The 20,583-nt window shown below is 36.7% G+C and overlaps 1 protein-coding gene across 2 annotated transcripts in view; it reads left to right on the forward strand.

Annotated features, from left to right (window-relative positions):
* Syn1 (Syntrophin-like 1) overlaps window positions 1-20,583 on the forward strand; it is a 265,686-nt gene that overhangs the window by 146,479 nt on the left and 98,624 nt on the right. For both annotated transcript variants that reach the window (XM_083054313.1, XM_083054314.1), the window contains exon 4: window positions 951-1,139. In XM_083054313.1, the coding sequence (XP_082910439.1) occupies window positions 951-1,139 (189 nt within the window). The remainder of the gene's footprint in view (window positions 1-950; window positions 1,140-20,583) is intronic.

Raw genomic sequence — 20,583 nt, forward strand, 5'->3', positions numbered from 1 at the left:
ACCCGCAATTCCGAAGGTCGATACTCGATTTCCGCGACACGACTTTCGTTTCAAAGACTCGCGAGAAGAAAGTTTAGATTTTCTTGCTGGTTTCCCTCCGAACTCGACACGCGAACCTACACGTTTCAACCTCCACGTAGTAATGTAAAGTAACTTTTCCTTGTTTTGTGTGGCGTCTGACATATAGGGTATTCTTCTACTTTCCAACTCGTATACTTTTTCTTCGATAATAAGCTCTGAAATTCATTTGTTGTTTTTTTGCTTAATAAAAGTAATTTTAAATGAGAATATTTAAAGCAAATTAGTGTTTGTCGAAGTTTTAACGAGGAAAGAGTATTTTCTGGATTAAAAATTAACAAGGCAGTTAGATAAAAATTCACTGATTGATCACAAATTGATCAGATCCACGATTTTGGTTGCCTTGTGCTTTTTTCGCAACCATTCTGTATTTTAAATAATATATAGAATAATATATATAAATAATATATACGTGCTCAGAACTCTTTTAGAGCGAGGAAATAAAAAAAGTTTAGAAATGTAATTATATAACAATAGACAGATATTTTACGTACACTGAGAGAATTTTTTCTTAAAACTTACCTTGAAAATCATGGTAATCGAGGGACAATATGATATGGAAAGAATTTTTTAAGAATTTCTCTGATTAATATTTATCACAATAAAAATAATATCTATCATAACTAAACTGCATAGTAAAATTAATCAAACATATTTTATATTTTATTGTAATATAGATATTATTTTTATTGTGTGTGATAAATATTAATTCTCATAAAATTCTTTTCATACCATGATTTTCCGGGTAAATTCTAAGAGAAAATTCTCTCCGTGTAGGGATAGTTAAAGGGAGGGTTAAAATGTAAACGTTTATGCTTCCCACCGATCTCTTTAGTCAAACGAGACGCTGACGACGTTCTCTGTTGTTGCAGTGAAATACCTGCGGGAAGTGACGCCGTACTTCAGGAAGGCTTCGATCATCCAGGAAGTGGGCTGGGAACTTCAGCGCGGCTTCCTCAGCGCGACGCCGCCGCCACCAAAGTCACCACCGCGGGCAGACACTCGTTATCTGCCATTACAACTCTGCCGACTCACCAGGTCGCATCCCACTTCCGATCCCGGTGAGTCTTATCTTATTGTTAACGCGTATCCGACAGGTCGATCTGCGGCTTCGAGCGACCCCATCTACTGTGACAGCAAAGATTAACCCTTCTGTCAAAGCAACATTTTTGTACCCTTTAATGGATACCCCTTATATTAGGTATTCGGATTCCCAATTGCGTGTTTTCGACACTGCGACAATTTATTTATAGCAGCTGCCGCCCACATTTTTAATGGTTTAAGTGGCTTTGGGTACTCGTTCATTGACGGAAGGGTTAATCCTCGCCAGAAGCTGTTGCGATCGTGGGACTATTACAGGATATATTCCCACACATCTGTTATATAATGTCAACACGGAAAGGGATTATCGCACGAGATGTTTCGTATATCATCGTATATATCGCTGAGAGATTCGCGAGAAAGTCGGGACTGAAATTCATGATTCCTTGAAAGGGGCGTGTTAAGACTGTCGTATGATAAATTGTTCGCTACGCGAGAGCGAGAATATTCTCATAATGAGAATCTCATTGCATTCGTATATATGTCTGGGCGTTTATACGATTATTTTAATATCGGGTCGAAAAAACGACTCAATACCGCGCTTTTACTACTGCGTATATCTTGCTAGCTATAAACGTTCGCGAACTTTATATAACTGCTTCTTATTTCAGAACTATTAAACTCTCGACATTTTCGTTTTATGCTATTTTAGTCTTCGAGAGTCCGTTATTAAAAGGGTGTTTTTAAGAAAATATATATATATATATATATATAATTTTCAATATATATATAATATATATATTTTAATATATATAATATATATAAAATTGCGTATTTCTGTTGACAACTTGAAATTTAATTGTGCCAACGGTAACGTTCTAATCTTCTCGTGAACGAGAAAGTAGTTGGAATTTGTTAACTAAGTAACTATAATTGCTTTATTGGATTTCCCTTCTCTGAAGGGAGTGCTTCTTAAAACGATTAAGGGGGAGAGAGCCGCGATTACTTCAAATTTAATCTAAAACTGGAAGTCGTTTCCTTTTTTCTTTTTTTTTTTGTTTGGTGAAAAGGGTCGGAAACAAACGCGGGGGTAGAATGGAAAATACAAGGCCAGGCAAGTCGTGCGTTCTTGTGTGATTAACGAAGTAGCGCAATCTAGATCGCGGCCGAAGAGTTCAGTAAGAATCGGAGAAAAGATCTCTCGTTTACCTATTTGCCAAGAACGACGGCGGTAAATGGCCTCCACCCTGGCAGGATAAAAGTCCGGTCCTTTTATCGGAGACAGTCGCCTCCACCCGCGATAGTGATTAACCGGGGGGATGAGTTAGCACGGAGGGAATATCTCTTTCTCTCCCTCTTCCCCGAATGGGCTCTCGCAGTGAGTTAATGAAAGGCGAATGGTTCCTTAATTCTGTAAAGCTTCTCCTGCTCCTCTTCTCTCTCCTCCGTTTACTCTTAAGCTCGCCGTCTCCGTTCAGGGCCGCCCTCGCGAATTTTCGCCTCTCTCTCGAGGGTTGTTAGCGGTGTCCCATATGCGGCGGTCGCGTTACATTCGAGCGCTTTAGTTAAGCGCCTTCATTATCTTCAGTCGTATTGTCACTTACTTCGTTGGAATCCCTGCGTTTTTATACTTATTATTTCATTTTACGACAACAGAGGGAATATTTTCTAAGAAGCTTAGATTAGAAAAATGACGCACACTTCCATTTTTCCGCTCCTAAGCTTCTCGCTAGAGTCAACATATTCCAATTGCGATATAATCGTTCAACGTTTAATTAAATACACAGTCATGCATATATGCAGTCAAGCTTCCTCGGATTATACTTAATAAAAATTCCTCTCTCACACACTCTAGAAATTAATTAATAACGCGACATTTTAATAACACACGTCGTTAGAAGCGAGAAGCGAGAGTTGCTATAGAGTTATAAGGGAATTGTTGAAGCTAAAAGGTTAAATCCGACCCTGGGACTCTTCTCTGGGACGACAAAAGAAAAACCGCGAGGGAGAATAGCTGCGCTGTTAAGAGAAGGACGCGGAGCGGAGGGAGGGAAGGAAGGAAGGAAAGACAGGCGCGGTCGGCGCCGAAGGGGGGACGGGGATGGACAATAAGGGGTAGCTGCGAACTAAGAAACGCAATCAGAGACGTGCCGTATCTCTCGCCGGCATCTTAGCCGAGCCGTGTCATAGAGTAACGCTTTACTGATACTTTCGCGCGCTGATATTTCTTAAACCAATCCGCACCGGTGAATTGCATCCGCAATGCGGCATGAAAAAAGGCTCCGGATAAGCGCAAACGGTTTATTAAGTTCGCTTATTTTGTTTATTGAATTATACGGACAAAATTGATACTTTTTTTTGCGCGGTGAAAATTTCGAGAGAAAGGCGTTAAATTTATTCGCAAGGGTTGAATCTTATTACATCGTTCAACAAAAAAAAAACACCGAAACACTTCTCTCTATAGTTTTTTGAACGCTGAACACGAATCCGGTTTTCAAATTGCTTTATCACGTCACAATTTTGAAAAATTTTGAAAAATTTCCAATTAAAATTGCAAAAAAGGGCTATTTTTATGAATTTTGTCATATTATAGCTACAATATGTGACGTGCTGGAGCAGTTTTGTTACAATTAAAATAAAGATACTCATGGTTAAATATGGGGTGTATTGCAAAAGTTAAGTGTGACTAACAATAAGTCATTTACAATTTATACTAAGTAGCTTTCAAAAAGATTTTTTTAAATCGTTGAATACGAATCCAATGTCAAAATTGTCAAATTTAAAATGGTGGACTCAATATGTTAAAAAATATTTAGATTGCAATTTAAACATTTTGAAATCCGTCATTATTGAATCCATCATTTTAAATTTTACAACTTTGACATTCGTATTTAGCGACCTAACATACCCTTAAGTTTAAATAATAATTGAAAGCTATTTGGTAAATCGTCAATGACTTAAATCACAGCTATCTTCCCTACATTAAACCATCCTAACAACATACTTTATTTTGATTGCAATAAAACTTCTTCAGCACATCACATATTGTAGCTATAATATGACAAAGTTTGTAGAAATAGCCCTTCTTTGCAATTTTACTTGCAAATTTCTCAAAATTGAGATGTAATGGAGCAATTTGGAATTGTGTTCAGTGTTTAAAAAACTATAAGAAACGACTAGTCTCGTTCCGGTATTCGAAAAGAAGTCACTTTTTGTTGAATAGTGTTATTAGTCGCGTTTATTATTATTTTTAGTTTCAGCGGATAGATTGATGGAATTCTTGCTAGGTGATTAGATTCAGTGTCGGTTTTCGAGCATCGGTCACCTCTGTAACGATCTCGCGGACAAACGACGAACGTTTCTCGTCAACGATAAATTTTACAGCCGGCGCAGTAAATTTTACGTCATTGCCGCGCGACTATGATTGCATCATATTGTTTCGTCCGAGATGGACGTGAATGATAACAGAACGATAAATGGAAATACACGCCGCGCGTCATAAAGCACTATAGTTTTTTGTTTTTTCTGCGTTCGAAGCGCGAATGAAATCTGGATACTTTAATGACTGAGATTCGAGGAAGGAGACAATATATTATAGGGGATGAACTGAAGATGCAAAGGAGGTAGAGAAGTGCATTATTAACACTCTTAACAAATTGTACGAATTCTTAAATATTTTTTTCTATCTTATCTAATCGAAAAAATTTTTAATTGCGATCAAAAGACAATTCTGAGGAGTGAAACATTTTTTCAAAGATTTAAAAAATAATTTTCAAAAATATATTTAAAATATTATTAATGTGATTAAATAGAGGTATCCTTATCATAAAACATTTGCATGAAATATTTTTCGAAATCTCGAATATTTATCTCTTTTAGAATTTTTTTAGATTGCAACTAAAAATTTCTAAACTCATCTATTTATCTCCCCTATATTATGCGTAAAATTTCATGAAAATCAAAATTCTCGGGTTCGCGAGGCACCCTAGTTAGACTTGGATTCGCGCATCATTTCTGCATCCGTTTCCCGCATAAGTATTTCACGTTGCTGATTATGACGTTTGCGGGATAACGGCGAGGAAAACGCCACGACGCGAAAATGAGCATTTATGTAGCGCGGGGACGCGGCCTGCGGCGAAAGGAGAACAAAAGCACATGAGTGTATGCATGTATATATGTGTCGGAGGCGGGCGTAAAAAAAATAGAGAAAGAATTGTGTCTCGCCAACGTTGAATACGCGTGTTTACACGATGCCCGGCCACGAGCATCATTTTGTGGTTGAAAACGTTCAGTTACACTCGTAGCGCGTTGAAAACAAACAGTCGGGGCCTCAATTCGCCGCCGCGCCGTTTCGAAAGCTTTCGCCGGAGCTTTTCTGGATCATGAATTGCAAAAGCCAGGCGCTACTAGCGGCTGTCAGCACGGCTTCGTAAATCGCTGAGATAAAAGTGCATCGTACAACGTGGTGATTTACAAGACCCTCCGTTCGCGTCGACCCGGTTAAACTCGCACAATTTCGAAGGGATGTGATAATTTGCTTGCGTTATGTAATACAAATTTGAGCAACGTTTAGCGCGACGTTGTTGAGTTTGTCGAGTTTGTTGAGTTGTTCTTTTTTTTTTTTTTTTTTCTTCAAAGTATTCCGTGGAGAAGCAACTTTGATCAAAACTGTTTGAATTTAATTAACTCTCAACTTTTAAACTTTATATACTTTTATGTATCTCTTTTTTGCGTTATATAATATATTAATTATACAAATGTACTTTACATGTACAATTTGTAATGTGGAAATCGAATATATCGTATATACCAGTTCGTTAAGACTTCCCCTCTCTCGGGATTACGATATCTGATATGTTCTCTAGTGTTAATTAATTAACAATCAGCGCTCTTTGATCGTTTACCCGCATAAGGTGCTCCTAAGCGTGTATATGTCGGACAGGGTTGACATCGCGACGCCAAGTCAGTAATCAAGCTTTCTAGGCAACTGTTCCTATTAGGGCGACCTTTCTGAGATCTTGCTGAGTTTCTCTCACTTCGAGCGAGGAGAAACCATCTAGTCGAGGAAGACGGCTGCTTTGCTCGCGCGAGGCAACCGCAAACCGTATGAAAGCACTTTCTGTAGGAGTACCGCGTGTCCTCACGAGGATTCCTCCGAAGGAATCGTTTCTAGAACAACCCCCAGAGATAACCGAGAGCAATACCATGATTGCGCAAATATTAATTAATCCCGGATTCTCGTCAAGTCTCCACAAGCAATCGCATTTTAGGAGCCGCGATCTCGAATACGTGTGCATGTGTCAAGAAATTAGGATTTTTGGATAGAAGATTAAAGGCGAGAGATTAAATAGAAATCAGATCATTAAGGGAAACGTTCGAGCTTTTTTCGCTGAAAGGAAACTAGGTCTCGCATTTTATCCGCGCATTTAACTTTAAGAATTTCTCTTCAGATTGAGAGAGAACTGAAACAGTTCGAATCACGCGTCGTTCGGGGGCTCTGAATTCGATCTTCCCCCAAAAGCGGCCGTGAAATAGCGAGGTGGTCGAGCGAACAGATTCGTTATCCCCCGGAGGTAACCGCGAATCGTCCTTTGATGACAAGAGAAAAGAGGGGGCGGAGGATGGAGGCGAAGGGTTCCAGGATCCCTGATGATCCTCGCCCAGCCACGCCTCATTAATCAGACGGACGGCATATAGGGTGCAATTATCCGACGGTAATTAACTTCGCAAACTGCAGCGCCCGCGAAGTCCCGGGAAGGTGGTGGTGAACGCACACGTGTTAGGGGGATGCGGCGTTAAGGGGGGGAAGGTGGGGGGAAAGGTAGAAGGGTAGAAGGGGTAGGTCGGGATAGTCTGGATGGAAGGTTCTTCGTGGGTTCCGGCCTGATGGAGCTGTTCTGGAATTATACACGGGGGTTAGTCCTGAAAACCGGCCGGCAGCCAGCTTTTGCCCCGGAAACTAATTTAACTCTCGCATCCTCCACTCTCCCCCCTCCCCTCCTACCCTCCTCTCCATCTCTCGCTGCTCTTTCGCCTTCCCTCTCGGCTTCTGATTTCAACTTGCTGACGATCGTCCGGATGTCTGAATGCGATACACGCTTGGTGGGGTCGATCAATTTCCGCCGGGGATGAATCGATGCACTCGGATGTAAGATGATTAGGGTGGAATTTTGAAGCTGGATAGATCGATTCGCGCTGCGTATATTTAGAAATATTAAAGCGAACGCTTAGTAACGCTGCGCGTGAAATTGAGAGAAAGACAGAGTCTGTTATTTTAATTCCCGAAGCTATTATTAATGCATCCTCCTATATTGGCTTAAGTATTTCGAAAAACGCACGCGGTACGGTGTTATACAGTGTTCTACGAAATATTCCGCGATGTTGGCTTGTTATATCGATAATTGAATGGGCGCGAAGATAAAACAACTTTCCCGCAAGAGATCGAACTAGGTATAAGTTTATCGGGGAACGAGGAAATTAAGGGAGAGAGAGGGATCTACCTATGGCAAACATTTTCCAAACTCCTTTCTTTTCCTTTTTACAAGCGATATCTCTATCGAACGCAGCATGAGTGCGTAAAAAAAAGAAGAGAAAACCGGCAAATTGTATGCGCGATGAAAATAGGCTAGTCGAATTGGTCATTTCGTGTAAGAGGAAATTATCCCACGGAAGAGAGTTTTCCTGCAGTCATTACATCGGTATTGTCGGACTTTTAATACGGCGATCGCTTATCATTATCGAGATTGTTAATACACTGCGTCGAAATTAGCGAGGATTCGCTAATGAAAAGCACGTATTGAGTTTAGCACTCTTAAATCAGACAGTTTATTGTTGTTTAAGCAATTATAATAATTGCAATAAATTAATGAAACTCGAATTGGTATAATGCGAGGAAAGTTTTTTTACTATCAAGACAATATTCAGTGCATATCTATAGCATTTTCTAATAAAAATCCGGGAAAAATAATAAAACTAACAAAAAGAATGGAATGGTTCTTAATAGAGTCTTCCTTATGAAATTATCTTCAATTTAAAACAAAACGTGTATCATAGCGTACGTCAAAAATTAATGATACATAAAAAAAAAACTGATTTCTCTCTTCTCCCTCGATCTTCCAGCGTTATAAAAATGAATTCTCCCGTGATATCGTTTTTTCAAGAGCATTTAATTCATCCGATCCGCCATTTTTGCGAGTGAATGCACAGGCGTTTGCAACTGCAGTCCATCAGAGAGAGGCCTTCAATACAATATCCTGTGAAAATCACAGGGACAGACATCCGGGCGAAAAAAGGGGGCGGTTAGAAACAAAGAGAGAGAGAGAGAGAGAGAGAGAGGGAGAGAGGGGGGGGCAGAGGGGTCTCACACACAGGTAACGAGCAATTGCGGGGACCGTTATCAGTAACAAGCGGAATTGCATTGTGCGCCGAAAAGCCCTCCGGCAAAGGTCTCATTACCATCGTCATGCGAATCCCAAGCGATACAAACGAGTATATACGCGCGTGCCCTTACACGCGTGTGTACCTGGACGGGCCACGTGCGGGGTTCACAAATACACACTTGCGTGAACGCACGCCGCGTCATGTAAGTACGAGTATTATCGCGTTGTGTATACACGTCGTCGCTGGCCAGAGGGCCTCCATTATGCCCTGATATCGTTACGCGAACCGTGCCGGGATGGTTTGTATTAGTGATGGCTCCTATGATAATGCCGTAGCATTAATGGCGGAGGATTTTGTTACGGCGATCCGCTCCCCGCGGATCGAGTATACAATGAACGAGTTAATTATTAAAGACCCCAGGGCGTAGGAGAGTACAAGGTACTCGGGGGGTAGGTTTCTCAGTTGCAGCGCGACAGATTATTGTGCTGAGGGATGATTTTGGGATTCCGCGAGGGACTCGAAGTGCTGATGATACCGCACTTTAAATTCAGACTCTAGAGATTCTAGAATTCTACGTATGTAACTTGTAGAGAATTGAAAGGCGAAATTTAAATTTCAACGGGCTAGAATGAGTGAAATGCGGATGATAGTCTTGTTAATTTCGTTAACATTCGATTTTTTTTTAATGGGTCCGCCAGATTTATCGAGTGAAATTGAGATTCCACTGGATTGAAATTGCTCGTCTTTCCCTCGCGTGTTCAATCTTTCATCTCTCTCTGCTCATTGTCAGATGAAATTTTCGTGATCGGATAAGTACAGCCCGTCATCGTTTTCTCGAGCGTTTGCAGCAGTTTCAAATCCGATTATACCGCGAAGGCGCGCTTGTTATCAGAGAATTCCTCGGGACGAGACCTGTCTCGAGTCCTGGCTTCTTCCCCGTGTCTTCCGAGTTCCGAGGTTCGCGTTTACTTGCTACTTCGACTCTCGCATAGCTGGCCAAACACTTTGCCGTCGCGTTGCAGGTTCGTTACACCAGCTACATAAATCAACACGGTGTAATAAACTCGAGATAAAGACGCAGCCGTGTCTGCGTAATAATGTACTTTAACTACGGCGCGCTCTCTGTGCTTGAGGCTTAATTTAATAATTTTCCGATTCTGCGAGACTGCGCTTTCGAGAGGAAGAAGCGCGTGCCCTTTTATACTTGGCGCTAGAAAAACATAATTCAACGATTCTTTTATTTGTTTCAATTAAAATTATTGCGCAATGTTATACGGAAATTACGCTGCATCGACTTGCTAGAAGAGTTATATATTTCGAAAAATATTTTATATCTAAGTGGCCTGTAAAAGATAAATCAGATGACGAAGAAAAATTTATTTATATATTATACATTTTTATATATTTAAATATATTAAAAATATTATATCATATTTATTATAAATATATTATATTTTTAATATATAATATATTTAAACATATAATAATTTCTAATATATTAATACACATTTGTAATATATATATAATATATTTAATATACATATATAAAATATGTAATAGTTGAAGTTGTCTGATTGGGGGAATTTCCGACACAAATTTCTCGGAGGTGCGCGCGATGTAGCATTATAATAGAATTATTTAATTTATTATATTTTAATGAATGAAAAATGTGCGAAATATTCGAAAGAGAGGTGCGAGAGAGCGGCTTTACAGACGTAAAGCGACGTCGCCAACAATTCGCTCGGCAAATTCACTTGGTGACAGGAGTAAAAGCCGTAAAACGGCGACATGGGGATGTCGACCATGACGACACAGGACGATGTGTATACGTACGTAACGTGCGCGCGCGCTCACATGAGCGACTCTCAAAGCACGACAGACGCGAGAGCGGTTACGACGTTGGCGCCATTCGCGTCGCGAATTATTAATTTTGCGCGCCAACGATGCGGCTTCTCTCCGCGCAATTCTCGTTTTGCGGCGGAGATTTCGCCGCCGCGGCAACGTTAACGTTTATCTCGCTACGAGCGATATGCGGAGCTTCGGATTGAACCTGCGGCATAATTGCGCATTGAGAATTGAAACTAGAAAATTTTAGGACTCAATTTATGCTTCCGATTTATCTTCCCCTTCCCTGATCGATTTTATCAAGGCTCAATATTCAAAAATCTCAGTCGAATCCAATAATTAAGTTTTATTGTAAGATTTGATTTCTCTTTCCAACAATAAGAACTAACTCTAATAAAAAGAAATCTATGACACTTGAAGAATTAAAACTCTCCGAGAGAAGGGGTGTAAAATTTTAGGACTCAATTTATGTTTCCGATCCTCCTCTTTCCTGATCGATTTTATCAGGAATCAAGTACTCAATACTGTACTTAAAAATCTCAGTCGAATCTAATAATCATGTTTTATTTTTTAAGATTTGAATAATGATTTCATAGGAAATAATATTTCATATAAATAATATTTCAGCAAATTAAATATTTTGAGATGTATAATAAACGATAATTATTAATTGATATAATAAACGTAATTACGTAGAAAAATGACATATTATTTGTATACCTAAGTGAATTATATATCTCAAAATATTTAATTTGCTATTACTTTTTGAGAAACACCCTCGTAGATCGAGTATCTGCAAGGTTCGAAATAATACTTATAAGTACTTTTTATCAAATCTTTTGCAAGTAGTACTCGAACTCTAAGATAAAAAATCTATATATATATTATTTGCGCCTATTCACTCCATTTTCTTATAAATATTCATAAGAACATATTTGCTTTAGATTCGAATGTATTTGAAAGTACTGCTCTTATATTTTTTGAGATACTTATGAAAAATTCGAATCTGTCTCGAGATTCGAGTCTACATTTTTTTTTTTCGAAGTAATAAAAGAGTCGAAACCGTGCAAACAAATGTGAACCTATTCTTAAGGCACTTAATCCCATTGCTATTGATTATGCTCTCCTTTCAATTTCTTCCCGGTACTTTATAATGCAGATCGAGACAGTGTAATTTGTCTGGATATTGCAGAGGATCAAAGCATGCCGCAAGAGAGAGGGAGAGAGAATTATTATATTTTGAAAAATAGTTTCCCTCCCCGTAATCTCTTTCTAATGTTTATTACCACTATCCATCACTTTTGTATCAAGAGCTATATTTTTATTATTTCATTATTTACGTAAAGATGCAAAGAGGAACAAAGCGAATGCGCGTGCATGCTATACATATATTCGTGAGTGAGATATACATATATTCGTTTGTATTTCATTGAGAATACGCGCGTAGAAAACGGAGTATGGAAAACAGTCGTGCGTTTTTTTCAGAAATAAAGAATGTTGTTGTTTTTTCTTCGTCTCTCCTATCTTTTCGTTATATATATTTCGTTGCACTCATTTCCGATGTTACTTGTATAGCGAAACAACTTTTATTATTCTTTCTCAGCTTTGTTACGTTACTATAACTTGATTTATACATACATATATATATATATATATATATATATATATAAAAAACAAGTGTATTTTTTATTAAGCGTTAATGATGATTTTAAATTACAATATTTGCCCATCATGTATATGTGATGCACAAAATTGAAGAAAAAAATTATACGATATTTCCTTCTTTTATTTATTTCTCGCAAATATTTTTTTGCCCTAACTCGTTGCTTTCGTCGGCAAATAGACAATCACTGACTGAAAGAAGTTGAGATAGGGGGGAGTGCAAAAAGCACGACAAAACTGGAGATACGCTTTGTCCCTTTCTTCTCCCGAAGATGTCCCGTGTTTCGTCAATAGCACAAATCTCGATATATACCGTAAAATTCCTATCGTCGAGAACGATTGGCCTGATATCTGAAAATAAAGAATGAAAGTGGAAAGAAGCGACGAGATGAGCTTGCAACGGCACAGAAAATAAGAAGTCAATGAGAACTTTGCCGCGATTGCTAGATCCCCCTTTCTCAATTCCCTATCCTCCCCATCAGCTTCGAGAAACGGCGTCTCTCATCTCGGGATAATTAAAACACTGGCGCGCGAAATTCGCGCCAATCATCGTTTCTCGATGGAAATTAATTCTAAATTCATGCCGATGGCAATGTTACGTAATTGAAATATTCATATACATTAACTGGATAAATAAAATAGCGAATGAAAAATTGTCTCTGTATCGGCTCGTCTAAAAGTGCATGCTTTTGATATACGTTTCCGTGGGTAATAATAATTATTACGCAATAGTTATCTGTCACTTAATTTACGTGTGTTTGAATAATATAAAATATTTTTTTTTTCGATAACACGTAAAATATTTTTTCAGTGACGAAATAATTAAATATTATTATATTTTATTCTTATGAAAGAAAGCAAAGGGTATAGAATTTACTTGAACTTTGTAAAGTTTATTGTTGCCTCTTTTCGTATCAATGAAATTATGTAATTTGACAGCTCGAATATTGACGGAAGCGTGTTGATAATTTTTATTCGTTTTGATGCGAGTTTAATGTGACTGCTTTTGAAAAACGGAGAAAGTTCTAATATACTTTTCTCGAGTTTTGCAATCATATGCTGAAAGGCGGTCATCGCAGAGATTGCATGTTTTGACAGTTTTTTTAACGTCGAGCGCGCTTGACTCTTGCGGTGTATTTTTGTCATGGATGGAGATATAAAGACTACTCCAATAAAAGTATCAAAAGTAGTGTAAAAATATAGTGTTAAAAAATGAAAACGTTAGTGAATAAAACTGATATTGACAACTGTAATCGCGATCAAATGTTAAAGAAAAATTTATTAGAGACACTTGTAGACAAAACCTTCCTGCTGACAAATAGTCTTAAAAGATTTTCGATACGTTTGATCAAATAAAAATTATTTGAAAAATTATAATAATTTTGTTAACATTTGTAAATAATTTAATAATAATGTACGATATATATGATGATTATAAAATAATAATATAATAATTACGTAAAAAATATAACTGAAAACTCTCTTTAAAATAATAAAACAGCTGTGAAATGTATGAATGACACGTGCTTGAGTATGTTGGTTACATACAAATATTACACAAATTACCTATTAATTTTCTATCTATGTATGTACGAGATATATTAATGGGATTACCGGTTTTTTAAAACCAGATATTTCGTATCAGTCGTAATCGGTTTATGCATATTGCAGGAGGGGGTCGACGATAATCTCTTCTCTCGCATTATTTCAATGGATTGTCGACTAATCTTAACACGCGATCGCTAATAAAATTTGCTTTACTACACAGGGCGAATTTAAATTGTTGCTCCGTCAGACACGCCGTGATTCTCTATCTGAATACATTAGTTGAGATTCTATAGCCACGCATTGAAATCCCATTGGCCTGCGTCCAGCGAATCTACAAATCGCGCATTTTATTTAGCATAACAAATTACGCCGCATAAATTTTCTTACGAATACGCAATAACGGTGAATCTGGTTCGTGCTGGTGTGATGTGATCATTCAAAATTGCCCCAGTCCATTTAAATATATTTTACATTAAAATAATTTCGTATCAAATTTCTGTGATGAATTTTAACCGAATCAGGTTTCCGGAAATTCTCCCATAAATTACTGAAGTATCTACAATTATGTAGAAAAAAATATTTTATAAAAAATTTTATTTCTTCTTTTTAATTTTTTTCAGAGAAAAAATAATTTTCTTTTACTGAAAATTAAGATACACACACACACACATGATAAGTGACAATTATTTTAATTGATATATCGCGCAAATGCATTTTTTAAATTAATGTACATTTATTACCTGCGATATATTCTTTTAAACACTTTTCATTCATATTTTACATTAAAATAATATTCCTATCAAATTTCTGTGACAAATTTTAACCGAATCATGTTTCCAGAAATTCTCCCAGAAATTACTGATGCAATTATGTACAAAAATATTTCAAATTAAAAAATTGTATTATATATCTCTCTTTAATTTTTTCAGAGAAAAAATAATTTTCTTTTAAAAATTAAAATATAATTATACTAATAAGGTTAATGATGATTACATATTTTAATAGATATATCACTCTGTATTGCACAGATGCATATTTTAATCATGTACACACGCACATGTATTATCTCTGATATATTCTTTTAAACAATTTTCTTATGGTTTCCTCGTAGAAAGAGCCAGGATGCGGAATATTCTGATGATTTATAAAAGTTTCACGATAAACCGACTAATTCGGAATTCGCCACTTTAATATTTGACAATCCAATCGTACGAGGGTAGCGAGTAGCACGAGTCTTGAAACGTGTTCGGACTCGGCAAGTGCACGATCCTTATTTGCGGTAAATTGGGAGACCCTTCTTGCACAAATAATGGGAACATATACGTTCTGAATATAAACGTCCAGGGCATGTTCGCTCATTCAAAAAATGGATCTGCGATAGTTTGATTACGAGAAATACGTTCAAGTGCGAAATTTCTGATATTCGATCGGTATTCAACAACATATATAGTCAAGCACGTAATATTCAGGCATTTGACAATCATTTAGATACTTGAATCTCTCGTCGGCAGAAAGGAAAAATGTCGATTTACATTAATGAAAAATAAATCGGCTTACTCGTAAACCGAATGTAGATCTATTTCCAACTGGATTCAAATCTGATGGATTCTAATTTAATCTGCTTAATTAATCCAGTTTTTAACAAATTTATTTACATGGATCTGTTGATCCTCTCTTCTCATTATCAAACTCAAAATCCAATATAATCGATGAAAACATCGCATATCTTCTTAAATAAAAATATCGTCTTAAATAAAATCTTAATTTACATCAGCACTTTCACTAAAACCTTTCTGTCAATACATAATTTTTCACCTCTTCAATTTTTTTATATCAGCTGCTGAGCATTAACATTCTTTCTCGTTGTATTTTCGGAGGTTTTCGAAAATACAAAGGTCTTTTGTATTTTGTTTCGGTCAAAAAGACGTTCCGACGAATTTTTAACATTTAAAGATGCCTTGGGGGTACTCATTCATTGACAGATTAACTCACAAAGGCCTTTTTATCGTCGAATGTCGCGTATATCGTCTAACTTGGCCTCTCTTAGCCGCTTTATCACTGGATACAGTTGATCGCGATACAGTGACATATCGTTACGAGAGTACTGTGGCTGCGCGATTGTCGCCACGGCAGTGGTAGTGTTTTTAATTAGCAATTAGCGAGCCAACACATTAATTTCCGGCTCGTCTGTTGCGGCGTTCCTGTTCGGAGGCCGGCGGTAAATGCAAATAGGCGCGCTATTGGCCAATTGATTGAATTGACTCTCGCGTTTACGGAATGCGCCCTCTGCGTGTACCCTATTCCCCCAATTAGGTAGATTTGTCTCTTGTCTCGATGCTTTACTTATTAATGAAGAAAAACGCTCGGCACAATCTTGGCGAGTGTGGCGAAGAATACTATGACTCTCTTTCTCTCTCTCTCTCTCTAGTCGATTAATCAAAAACGTGGCTCCGCAGCTGCAGTTTTCTCTCTCACCAGCGATAAATTTGTGTAATGAATAAAATTTATTAATAAAATTTAAAATAGAGAATGAGAAAATGAGAAATATATTTCTAACAAATATACGAAACGTCTTTGCTGGATTCACATACATTTCTTGGATTCCTATATCTATGTACGCTCTTTACAAGATTGAACGTACGGAGGAAGGAGAGAGAGAGAGAGAGAGAGAGAGAGGGAGAGCGTAAGATAAAAAATGGGAGACGAAAAGGGAGAGAGAAAAGAGATAGAAAGGGAAGATATACATATAATGCGGTTAGACAAAGTGAGTTTTGCGTAGGACGACAGAAAGTAACGCGAAGTACAGAGGACAGAGGGATACATAAAGAGAAAATGAAAGAGTAGCAAAGCAAGAGTAGATGGCTATTCGGATGTGCGTTAGTGACTGTGTGTCGCTCACAGTTTTCTGTCCGCGATCACTTTGATAAGACAGGCATCTCGAAAAAAAATAGACTATGACGATAATGTGTGCGTTGCATAAATCGATTCATCTCCGCATAATTTTAATAGTTAATTATTGTATGTGTTGGATATACATATAATTTGAATAAAGAAAAAATTTACCATTTAGACAAGATGTACACGTGTTATATTTAAGGGTGGGGGGGATTAAGTTTATATTATTCATACACACAGAGAATTTTCTTTTAGAATTTACCCTGAAAATCGTGGTAATCGTGGGACAATATAGTATGGAAAGAATTTTATGAGAATTTTTTTGATTAATATTTATCATAATAAAAAGTAATAATATTTATCACAATAAAATATAAAATATGTTTGATTAATTTTACTATATAGTTAGTAAATTTTACTATATAGTTTAGTAAAATTAATCAAACATATTTTATTGTGATAGATATTATTATTTTTAAAAATAAAAATATTTCTTAAAAATATTCTTGATTGATTATTATTTTTATTGTGATAAATATATTAATCAGAGAAATTCTCATACAATTTTTTCTATACCATATTGTCAGGGTAAATTCTAAGAGAAAATTCTCTCTCTGGAGTATTCATAAAAAATTCGAACACAGTTGATTCAGGTTCGAATGTACTTGGAAGTAGTGTTCTTGTTTCTTCAGATACTTATAGAGAGTTCGAAATCATGCAATTAAATTCGAACCTACTTGTACTTAATCCCATCTCTATATACATAGTTATATTCAGAATAAGTACGAAGAGATACGGGATAGATATGGATCGGAGATCTCTGATTCTACAGAGATCTTGATATCCGAGTACATATTTGAAGACACACGCTATGATGCGCGATAATCGGCTTATCGACGGACCTTGCTGATACCGCCGACATCCAGCTCTATTAACGGCCTTTGTATTTCTCCGGGGTTTCATTTTACATAGGAAAAGTAATAATACGCGAATATGTCAGCTACAATTTTTTTTTCTTTTTTTGACTGATTGTCCTCTGCCCGCGTCAGATGAAAGGATAAGTTTATTATCCTTTACAAATAGTCGCGATTGTGAACGGTTTCCCATTATTAGATTCATTGGCCGAGTATTTTAGCAGTCGTTCAAATTCGATTAACCACGTCCTTTTATAGGTTCTGTCTCTTTCGAGATTAATTTTTTTTGTCTTTATTTGCCAAGTTTGATCAGGAAAATTTATGATATGGAGATTCCTTTTGAAAAATTCGCTACTGATTGTATTGTGTAAAGATGACGAGAAAGGGAGACAGAATGTGTTGAGATTCGGTTTTTATCTCGACCGGAAGTGAACTTGGTGGCATTTATTTCCGTTATCCCTCTTCAATTTTTTCCAACGGTGTAAAGGCACGAAAATGGCGTTATTTTTCGATTTTATTCGAGAGCATATAGAGTACTTCGAGAAAATTGTGAGGAGGCCTGCGATATGAACCTATAAACCCCGAATATGTATGATGGAATATCCTCCTTATTATTAGGCCTGTGAATTCTTTTTTAACTCTTGACCTGAATACGTGAATATTTTTCGACGTTACTTTTCGCTAAAATGCGCGCACATCAATTTCCTTATAAAAATATTTCTAAAATTTCCACAAATAACACTTAAATTAAAAAAAAAGAAAAGTAAAACTTGAGCAATTTATAATTTTACTTCAGACTCTATTATTCGGAATCTCTCGAATGATTATTGCAAAAGATCAAAGAGGGCTTTTCAGCGAGGCTTAATCGAAGGCTTTTGAATAAAAAAAAAAACAAAAAAAAACACGTATTAAATACTTGTCGGTCAAAGTGGGAGGGAAATCCCTTCGTTTGTTTCAGATTACGCTCTGCAATCATTTGTCAAAAAGAAAGAAAAAAAACCCACGCAAATTGAAATACACGTACAAATGTTATATACGAATGAAACTTTGAAAATGTTTTCATTAATTTATTTTTTCATTATGCGTCGTCGCAAGTTTAGCGTCACATTATCCTGTTGCTACATCGCGTTTTCGTGCTTTCAGATGGAAAGCTTTGTATTAAATATGGCATGCCTTCCAATCCGTTCAGAATTAACGTGACGCTCGGCTTCGCTATTTTAATGCGAAATCTAGGTAATTCTAAACAACGGATTAGTCTTATTCCGGAATTGTTATTATGCTAACGCAGACTATTATAGTCGTCAGAGCAAAGTAGTCGTCGGTTTCTCCCATAAATACAAAACGCGAGGACGAAAACCCGAACATAAATATATATGTAGCACATCCTCTATAAATTTATTATACACTTGAATAATAATTGCAGAAATTACGTAAACAGTTGACAAAATTCCGAAATTGTGTTGAAAATTATTATGAATATTCTAGCAATTTATATTCTTTGTTCAGCTCCGGTGGAGTTTTATTTGTCGATGCGAGAAGTGTGAAAAGTTCGAATTTTGATCGAGTTGAAAAGCTGATATACGTTCCTGGACTTTTATCGAGACGTGGCGAATCGACTTCCGCCGTTTCTTCCTTTCGTCCTTTTAAAAGATTAGTAGGGCGAGAAGAGGAGATTTACTGATGGTGAAGGCTTCTTCTTCTTTGTGAAAGAAGGCGGGAAGCTTTGCGGGGGGAAATCCATTGCTTTTATTATTTCAAACGGAGAATAATGGCATTTCGCGCGACCAACGTCACGAAATGGTGCAATAAACCGCTTCGTTATCTTCTTATATTGTCCAAACCGGCTGATATCTCGATTGTTGTTAGCGCAGAAACGAGCACTCTCGCGCTTCCATAATTTATCATTTTACCATTTGTTATTTTTATTGTTTCATCATCTCGGAAAATATTTTATAACTAACGTTTAAGCTAATATAAAACCTTGAGAATTTATTGGAGAAATTAATCAAATTTTTCTGAAATGTACATACATAATATTGATCAAGCATTGATTTATTCGCGTTATAAATTTCTGAGTTATCGATAGGAATAGGATCAAGTTCAATATGTACTTAAAAATCCAATAATTAAGTTTGATTTTTTAAGAGAAAGAATATTTTATATTGTACTCTTGCGAAGTAATCGAATCTCTAGAGTCTATTTGAAAGTATACAGAGAGAATTTTTTTTTAGAATTTACCCTGAAAATCATGGTAATCGTGAAACAATATGGTATGGAAAGAATTTTACGAGAATTTCTCCGATTAATATTTATCACAATAAAATATAATATATAGGTGTCACAATAAAATATAAAATATGTTTGATTAATTTTACTATGTAGTTTAGTAAAATTAATTAAACATATTTTTATTGTGATAAATATATTTAATTGTGATATATATTATTATTTTTTATTGTGATAAATATTAATCAGAGAAATTCTTATAAAATTCTTTCCATACCATATTGTCCCACGATTATCATGATTTTCAGGGTAAATTCTAAGAGAAAATTCTCTTTGTGTACTATTTTTTGTACTAATTATAGAGAAACCGTAAAAAATTTGGATTTTAATTCAAAATTAATTTTCCACGCGTTATTTCGCGACGAAAAAAAAATCAGATAAATTAATATCCTAATTATATGAATTATGATTTTCGATGTCGTGGAACGACGCATTTTTTCGGAATATGTGTCTGAACGTGCTCGACAATTGAAAAGTGTCCCCGTACATTTAATGAATGTTAAGGCATGCATGAGTAGCGCACAGTATTGAGAAAGAAAAATGGAAAAAGAGGAGGAACCGTACTCTCGCGGTCGACGAATCTTGCTTAATGCACTCGAAATGTTGTTTGCACGGCGGCAGCGGCTGATTCGGTACGGAATTAATCAGGGATTCCCCGAGTTTTAACCGATTCAACGTCCGTTTGGTCGGTGTCGCGCGCAGTCGAAATCAGGACGCTATATAAAAGCTTTCCGTTGTACGTGCGCACCGTAAAAAGGATACGTGCCAGGAAATTATGTGTTTTTCCGCGACGGCGACAATCCATTTTTCAAGTCTCCGACCACGCGTACAAGAACTTTTGTGGCGCTACTCCTTTTTTTCCCAATTTTACATCGCTACCCATTATTAAACATGCGTTTCAAAAACAACCCTTCAGGCGTCTTCTTCTCACAAA

The sequence above is a fragment of the Prenolepis imparis genome, unplaced genomic scaffold, assembly GCF_030444845.1.
Source record: "Prenolepis imparis isolate NDT839.2.m4 unplaced genomic scaffold, iyPreImpa1.0 SCAF_14, whole genome shotgun sequence".
Classification (NCBI taxonomy): Eukaryota; Metazoa; Arthropoda; class Insecta; order Hymenoptera; family Formicidae; genus Prenolepis; species Prenolepis imparis.